Source organism: Camponotus floridanus, unplaced genomic scaffold (assembly GCF_003227725.1).
Source record: "Camponotus floridanus strain SB8 unplaced genomic scaffold, Cflo_v7.5 scaffold9, whole genome shotgun sequence".
In the NCBI taxonomy this organism is placed as follows: domain Eukaryota; kingdom Metazoa; phylum Arthropoda; class Insecta; order Hymenoptera; family Formicidae; genus Camponotus; species Camponotus floridanus.
Window position 1 is genome coordinate 717,348 of NW_020229860.1, and position 9,253 is coordinate 726,600.

General features: G+C 30.1%; 3 protein-coding genes across 3 annotated transcripts; 1 reads left to right on the plus strand and 2 right to left on the minus strand.

Annotated features, from left to right (window-relative positions):
- Window positions 1-407: 407 nt before the first annotated feature.
- On the minus strand, window positions 408-3,797 carry LOC105259289 (synaptotagmin-1). Its single transcript, XM_011271149.3, has 8 exons — window positions 3,449-3,797; window positions 2,824-2,982; window positions 2,467-2,645; window positions 1,916-2,109; window positions 1,696-1,803; window positions 1,482-1,602; window positions 1,031-1,374; window positions 408-959 (listed from the first exon to the last, which is right to left on the minus strand). Exons 2-8 carry the CDS (start codon window positions 2,961-2,963, stop codon window positions 654-656), a joined length of 1,392 nt encoding a protein of 463 aa, XP_011269451.1. The 5' UTR covers window positions 2,964-2,982; window positions 3,449-3,797; the 3' UTR covers window positions 408-653.
- Window positions 3,798-5,964: 2,167 nt separating this feature from the next.
- Window positions 5,965-6,832, plus strand: LOC105259288 (NADH dehydrogenase [ubiquinone] iron-sulfur protein 6, mitochondrial). Its single transcript, XM_011271148.3, has 3 exons — window positions 5,965-6,124; window positions 6,216-6,392; window positions 6,664-6,832. The coding sequence occupies exons 1-3, from the start codon at window positions 5,984-5,986 to the stop codon at window positions 6,727-6,729; spliced, it is 384 nt and encodes a 127-aa protein (XP_011269450.1). The 5' UTR covers window positions 5,965-5,983; the 3' UTR covers window positions 6,730-6,832.
- A 419-nt stretch (window positions 6,833-7,251) lies between these two features.
- LOC105259287 (protein SYS1 homolog) lies at window positions 7,252-8,392 on the minus strand. The gene is made up of 2 exons (XM_011271147.3): window positions 8,145-8,392; window positions 7,252-7,871 (listed from the first exon to the last, which is right to left on the minus strand). Exon 2 carries the CDS (start codon window positions 7,784-7,786, stop codon window positions 7,304-7,306), a length of 483 nt encoding a protein of 160 aa, XP_011269449.1. The 5' UTR covers window positions 7,787-7,871; window positions 8,145-8,392; the 3' UTR covers window positions 7,252-7,303.
- Window positions 8,393-9,253: the final 861 nt, after the last annotated feature.

The following is a 9,253-nucleotide window of genomic DNA, read 5'->3' on the forward strand; positions in this document are numbered from 1 at the left end:
ATATGCACACAGTATAGTTATCGATAAGAGCGTGCAAAACATATTGAATATGCGTTTGATATTCCGAATTGATGCGATATCGGTTGTAAGTTTATAATATCTCAGCTAACAATCAATCATATAATACAGATAAAATTCAGCGTAAGCGGAAGTAAATATCGCAATAGTATGACTATACCTGTCGCACTTGACAGACTTTGCCAATTTACTAATAATATAGTAATAAACGTCAATAAAAGTAATCGTTATATACAGCCGGAAGCCATGTTACGAAACTTGCAATGTTTTTAGGGTGCGTCAATGCAAAATTATATATATATATATATATATATATATATATATATATATATATATATATATATATTCTGAAAATATGATTATCAGAAAAGTTTAGAATACTATATTATATTAATAATAATACACAAGTCATGACTAATTATACGGCGCCAGCGCATCAATTTGCATCATTTTCTAAAGGTATTATATTGGAGTCGGCGTTTACTTGGCTAATATTGAACCGCTTTGTTTATCCAATTCAAGAATAGGAGAGATGGAACGCTTTCGCGAAAGCGTTTCATTATACATTTGAAAACAATTAATATGATATACGATGCATTTTCATAGATTTTAATTATATTTTAACGACTTTCTTCTTAATCTTTCAATTCGCCGTTATCGCTGTGCTGTGCTTCTGGTTCCGACAAGGGTAACCATTGCGCTGACGCACCTTTGCCGGATAATACACGCTGAAACAATTCTTTTTGGCACGAACCGGATACCTCGCATTTGGCCAAGAGATCACCATTGGCTCGCAATACGGAGAATTGTAAGACACACTTCGACAACACATCGCTACTGATGTCAAAGTTAAGGATATCGTTCCATACGGGACTGGTGGTCTCACGCTGTATACCCGATTTTTTCTTCTTAAGACTCTTACCATCCTGCATGAGTGATACCTAAATACAGAGCAATTAGCAACAAGAGCAAAAAGATTCAAGGAAAGTTTATTCATACGTATGTTACATACCTTTACATATGAATTTGCGTTTGCGGGATCGTCGAGAACGGGTAAATTTCTCGCCCTTACGACAATAATTGTTAGTTTCTCTAGAGACAGCTGATATGAGATGGAAACCATTAGTTCTCCTAGAGGTGGTGCTTTAAAACCGCCCTCCACCCCGTATCGTAGAACTGGTTTTGTGATCGTGATCAAGTTTGCACCAAGATCCGGCACGGAGCATAGAGGAAGTTGCACGTAACCCAAACCTCGGTGTCGTGTGAACGCATCGAAATCATAGAGCAAGATTTCTAACGTCCTCCCGGATAATGACGATGGAGGTGTTATTTCGAAGACAAAGTCCTCGTCGAATACTAGAGAACGAAATTAGATGTACAAGAGGTATCTTTTTATAATATCTTTCTTGAATGAGTTTTCTTCTCCTTCATGATAATTTTGTGAAAATTAGGTAAATATTTACCGGGATTCAGAGTACGCCTGTGTATCGTAGTTTGCCATACGTTGCTTCGATCAGGCAGCAGACGTATTTTAGCATAAGGGTCCGCGATCCCGCTCAATTCCCGGGCACGAAGATCGTGTGCCTTTAAAGAAAAAAATGATTACGTATAATTTATATATTATAACGGCGTAACGGCAAATATATACATCATACATGCGACAGATAGAAATATTACCTCGATAAGTCTCACAGTAAGTATTCCAGCGGTAGCATCGTAGATCAATCCCAATTTTAATTCACCTCTGATTTCGTCGGACGATGAGGTCGAAGAGGATGAGGAGAGCTATAGAAATATACGTATGATATAATTATATATATGATTAGATACGTTAATTATATATTGATGGATCAGCAATAATTAAATGTAGTATAATAAAACTATACGATATATATACCTTGTGTCGTCGAGTTGACTCGACGATTTCGACACTATTTAATCGGGATTGAGATCCATCTATACTTCGCGGTGGTGGTCTGACGATCACCATGCGCTTCTCTGATGCAACCACTGCACCTTCTGGAAGAGGTGGCGCGAGCGGACTCATCGGAGACGGAGGGATATCATCCGATTCCGAGAGGTGTTGCATAACTACAAAGAGAAAATCCAGATAAGAATATGTCTATAATGAAGAAGGGATAAAGCAGCGTCGTGTAATTCTTTTGATCCAATGTTCCGATTTTAAATGAAATGTTCCGAGAATATATGTTGCCTATGCATTGTATATCTACTTGTATCTATTTTATTATCTATATTACATACTTCATATTTTTGTTATAACTTTTTCAATGCCATTGCATATATCATAAAAGTTTTACAGGAATAGTTTTATAAAGTTATATGAAATAGTTCTTTTTTCTTAATAATAGTATCGCGGTTTGTTTTTTTTTTGATAATCTGATAATCATTCTATTTTTAATAGAATTTTCGGGACACCAGTGCACCTACTTCTTCTAGGAGAATCACTGGCAATGCTGTCAAATACATGATCGGATTGCCATTCGTCGTCATCAGAGTGACTATCGCTACGTCTAATTTTATTATCCCGCGAAAGCGCGACACCAACCAAAACATCCTTTGACGATCTGGCTGCCTCCTCCGCTCTGTCCAGTAAATCCTTTTCAAACCTATAAAAGAACCACATTATTATATTATTTGACTCTTTATTTTATATTTACATTATAAATTATATTTTTTAGACTTTACCAAGCAATATTATCATGTTTCAGAACAACTTAAAGTGATTAATCGTGTTTTATCCAAACATAATGAATGAACGCATATCTAAAAAATATAGATACATGCCAATTAAGTGGTCCTCCGACCGAAGTAAGCAATCGTCGGCGACGCGCACAAATAGTGTAGACAATCACTGCCGAAATTGCTCCGGTAGCAGCTCCAACTGTGCCCAAAACGGCGACAACTCCAGCACCATGAACATCCATCTTAATTATGACCCTGTATCTGCAGCGTTACGTTTAAATTTTCCGTCAACGAGCGATCAATCACAATTTATGTGTCGCGACATATTGTGCCTCTCAAACAGCTGTCATTCGATCTCGCCGAAGATTAATCACAGCAATATTGTTGACTAGTTTGCTTTGCGTATCATATATATATATATATATATATATTTCTCTTTTACATCTCTTTTTAATATAAAGTTATAATTTATAAAAAGATTTAATTATTTAAGTTATTTAATTTCGAACTATTTATTTGTAACTTATTAATTCAGACGAGATCGAGACAACTGAATATATATGAAAAGAAATTATTTACAAGACATTCATTGCTTTATTAAAATATTTTTATTATATAGGTGCTATTGTAAAAACGAAATACACGAACGCTTTGCAATGGAAATGTAACGCAAGAAATTATCAGTCCAACATACGGAAGAGCAAAATAAATGTACGTCGATACTTACCCCAGGTCGTCCCTGCAACGTTACATTATTTTCTCATTCACCTGGAACGAAAGGCTAATAAGCGAAGGCTATTCCTCCGATAAATCACAATAAGGACATCGTGTCAATAGTTTCAGAAAGCAATTCGTCACGTCTACTTCACGATCGTCCACAGCTACATATATACATACGTACACTCTCTTTCACCTTGTAACTCACCCCCAGAAAAGCGTTTCTGTGCGCCTGCGTCCATATATGAGCATCTACAAGGGATCATCGAGCGACCTTGAATAATAGGATAAAGAATGCGTCTTGCGTATGATTCGAAAAGTTTTCCTATCAATTTGTTTGCATGTGCACAAAAAATATAGTCAGCGAAAATGGAAGGAATAAAGAAGCATTCTTCCAAATTTACATATAAAAATTTAGAAGCTTTTTTTATATAGCAAACTTTGTAAGTGTATTATTTTATAAAAAAAGTTCTTCGGGTAAAATGTATATAACGATCATTAGCAATCGAAGCGTGATAATTTTTTATATGATATAATTTCGACTATTATATTGTTAATCATCAATCGATTATTTTCAACAACTTCAAAATCTTATAAGTAAATGAAAAATCATTTTAATGATTTTTAATTTTAAATATTTTTTATATTTATTATTTACATCTTAGTCGGAGAAATTTATATATATATATATATATATATATATATATATATATATGTATATACAATTTAGAATCACATCAAAATTAAATCCGGCACTGAAAAGGACAGCTATTTATCTATTTATTCCACATTGATATATCGTGAGAGAGAGAAAGTCGGTATTTTTATTGAGATTTCTGTGCGTATCGCACTCTAAATCATTCTCTTATGACCCTAATATCACTTCTGTACATCAAGCATGAATCATGTGTTTTTCTGCGAAAAATTTTACATATCTGATAAAAACTTGGGAGGACATATTTAATGCGATAATTCTTTATATATATATATATATATATATATATATATATATATATATATATATGAAAAGAAACGAAAGATCTAGCACGCGAAATCTTATTTATGATTCGTTTATTACACACACAAGTTCCTTCAGAGAAGGTCCTTGTTTTTTTTCTTTAAAATGTTACGACACGCAATTGAATCAGATTGATGCAAATATTTATTCTAAGTGTTTATAGCATCCCAGATAACACAGAGAATTTAAAAAGAATTCACTTTTATGTCACAAGATCTGAGTTCACTTTTTTAGTAGATCCCATATTTGATATCAATTATATAATAGAAGGTGAATTATCTTTTAGTGATAGTAGTGATGAATCATCTTTTGATGGCTAACTGATTTTAGAATAATTATAATTCTGTTCAGAAAATTTTTTAAGTTCCATTACAACTACTGAAATTTATCAAAAGTTTATTAAAATACTAATGCATTGAATAAAAATAATAATGCTTCTCTATCAGTTGAGAAGCCTATTTATATTTTTATTTTGCTGTTACGTATTATATTTATAAAAATTTTTATAAAAAATTATTACAGAGATTGTTATAGTGCTGAGTATTATAGTGGTCAGAAAGAAAGAATAGGTTCTTATAAATATATTCTTTAGGAAAATGTAATGATTTTCTACAATGGTGTTAATATATGTTTGTTAGAAGATCCTGTAAATTTTGTTACTCTGAATGTGAAATCTGCACATACTACAACTATTAATGATAAGTAAAAATAAAATAGGCGATTTATTTAATTTTCACTATATATTGATCATTAAACTTAATTCAACTATATATATCTAAATATATGTATACTGTACATTTCAATTTATTTAATTGTTTTTAGAAAATTTTAATATAAGATTGAACGGTTATTGATTAGTCATAGTGAATTTTCAATGCTGAATTACAGATTGGAGTTAAGGGAAAATTATATATATATATATATATATATATATATATATATATATATATATATATACATAATTGTTTTGTACACATATGAAAATTACTAATTATATTAAATATATAAGATATATACATATATCAAATATTTTATATAAAACAAGAGAGAAAGAAGATTTAGAATTTATAACATAAGGAAAATTTATTGAAACATTTCGATTTGCATGTATTTGCGCTTGTGTGGGTAACGTGTTCTACATATATATATTTGTACTTAAATTGTTATTAATGTACATTAAAAATGAGATAGATACATATTTAGAAGTTTTGGAGGAAAAAAGAGGAAAAACAAAAAATTTTGCTATGTATAAAGAACAAATCTCTCGTGTAGAACCGTGTTAGAATTACCCGCGAAGCACACAATAAAATTCGCTGTATCCCTTCTTATAGCAAATTTTAGGCTGCGTTCATATGACATACAACTACTGCAAAAGTTTGATTGACCAATCAGAATAAAGGAATCTTTGCCTCGATTGGTCAATGAAATATTTTCAATATTTATGCAGCATCAAACAAATGCAACTTTAGCTTCACATCTATGAATTGTATATATCTATGGATGGTCAATCGTCAACAATCGTCAAGTATGGCGACCAAAAGGGTGAGCGGATTATGTATCCCTTTTAGCAAGTTGTACAAAAGAGATGCATCCGCGTTAAATACAATAACGCAACGTATGTACGCAACCGTGGATGAAGGTGACACTCAAGTCACTCACACGGGTCAGGTGAGCGATCCCTCATTCACTCATTATTGATTTGTTTAAAGAAAGAGTTTAAAAACTATTTTTTTTACCAAATTACATCATACTTTATCAGGTGTTTGAAAAAGATGATTATCGATTAGTAAGATTCATGGACAGACCAAAAGAAGTTAATAAAAATTGGGGGATTAATTTGATAGACGAAATACCACCATCTCCTGAAAAAGAAAGAATAGTAGCTTGCGATGGTGGTGGAGGCCCACTTGGACATCCTAAAGTGTATATAAATCTGGTAAAATATGCATCAATGCAAATATACAATTTTTTATTCAAATATCCATTAATTGGTATTTAGAATTGAAAAAAATTTAAGTCAAATAATAGTATGAAAATAGATTACACATAGGTCCATATTCTGAATCCTCTTTTATCGATAAAAGTGGCTTGTAGCTAATCAGAAAGCTTATAAGCCTCTTTTATCGATAAAAAAAGATTCAGAATATGGACTTTAAAATTTATTCTTATTTTTAAAAGAGATTATATGTATCTTATTCTTTTTCTAGGATAAACCAGGCAATCATATCTGTGGTTATTGTGGTTTACGTTTTTATAAAGAGGATCATCATTAGGTGTGATCACTATGTATAAATAGTTATATTATCAAAAGTTATGTATATATTTTAGAATGCAATGTGCATGTATTGTGCTGAAATAAAATAAAATTATAATTTATGCAATGCAATTTAATTATATGTCTCAACTATATTATATATATATATATATATTTAACACTGTTATCAGGCAATATGGTATACTTACATATGTAGTTAACATACTTGTATATCTATACTTGTATATTTAAACAAGATATTAATGATTAATAAAAAATTTTTATAAGATATCAAGATTGTGATTTACATCTGTATTTATTAAATATAGTTTGAAAAATATTGTTTAATAATTTATTATATATAAATTAATTGTACATAAATATAAATAATTAGTAAAAAATATAAATCTATTAAAAAGTTAATAGAAACTTATACTTATTTGTGAAAAACAATCTTTAAACACATTAGGAATTAAAATAATGATCTCAACAATAGAAATTTTAATTGCATAGTATAAACAATATATGAATTTACTGAAAAAATTTTATTTATATGCTTTATTTTTATCTCATAAATTCTATATATGTTTGTTTTATAAGGCTGTCTTCTGACTGTTCATACTTAAGGGTATTGCTTGCAATTCTGTTCTCATACAAAGAAATTCTCCGCAAACACACATTATACTTAACGACACGAGATTTAAACACCACCAGCTGAAGGATGTTGGATAAGTTCCATTGTACACCCAGCAACAAATCAGATGAATAAAATGGGCCGTACATGCAAAATCCATGCACAATTTTGTTCTTTGCACCAACCACCATAATGCAAATGCACCCACCAACGCGTTTAGAAGAAATATAACAATAATCAATTGTCCTCCAAAGTCACGAACATGTATCTCCTTGTACTGAAAGATGTAATCCAATGATTTTGTCGAACCTAGTATTGACGCAACGATCCAAATCCAGAACCCGAGACAGAAATACATAACAGTCTGCACAGCAATTATCTGGGAAATTATAAGAATTGGATCCCATGTTGTCTTGCGAAACTGCCCAGCTAGATTATTCATTATATTGCATTGGAAGAGCAACTTATCCCAGAAATAAAAGTCTTTTAAATGGATATATAAAAGCTTTCATTATTCTGTGAAGTGCCTGTAAATTATAAATATAAAATTAAATATATATTATGTAATATATAACATATGATATATATTAAATATATTTCATATATCTAAAATATGTATCAAAGAAATTGAGAAGCTAGAATGTAAAAAACGATACTTTTCTATAAAGCAATAATTTGTAAAAAAATAGGTACACGAAATATATATTATGATATTGTTTGAAAATATTGATTGAATTAATTTGAGGCTAGAATATAGCATACACACCAGATACACACACTTTGCATGATGTAATACTTACATTATAAACCGAATTGGATATTATCGAAAATTGAATGCGAAATAACCCAATTTATAAAGTTTTTCTTTAGATATACTTCGTAGAATATCGATAAATAGAAAAAGAACATGCGTAAACAGAATTACAAGTGTAACGTGAAAACCATGTCTGCATGACCATGATTAACGTAGACAGTATTTAAATGCAATATATCATCAGTCAGAGTTTTAATAAGTTGTACAGAAAAAGTCTTTTCTTTACATTATAAATAAAAGAAGACGCAAAATGAAATTTTTATTAAAAAAATTTATTCAGTTTCAGAGAAACAACCTGCGTTTATTTGCTATATTTCATCAAATCAGCTGTGCACAATGACAAGCGTGAACCAACGAGCTCTTGTGTTCAAGATGTGAACCATAGGCATAAGGCGGTATTTATAAATACGTGTTATTCTTAATCAGATATATATACATATGTACGTACAGATATAAGTAAAAAATCCTTATTCACAAAACGTCACTAATTATAAATATTCATAATATACTTTCATATTATAAGACTAAAAAAAAGAGATATAATCCATTTTAATAAATTTTATAATTTATTTTATGCCAAATACATATATCTTAGAGGGAGAGGAGAGAGTTTGTATTTCTGTGTAATATCGTTTATGTATTCTATATTATAATATTTATATTTTTATCATAAAAGAAATAGTTTGTACAATGCTTACTTTCAGTATAAAATATATATGTAAATTAAATATGAGAGAACAAAATCTCGCTTAAGTATATAATAAAACCCTCCTCTTTCTCTTTCACATGCTCTATATTTTTGTAGACTTAGTATTTTTATTTTTATGCTACTGTTTCTCCAGGAAGATTTATGTTGAGCATAAATTATAATTAATATAATAACAATATGTTGAATAACAATCCATAAAAAGATATAGAAAAGCGTTATAAACTATGCTATATATGTATTGTAAACACAAAGTATACATATCTAATCTTAAAAATATGTTATTTTTATCTTATTCAGATAATCCATATATTTAGAAAAAATACCGCAGGCACTTTACACTAACACACATTTGTGTCTTTTTTATAACATATATTAATATATTTAAA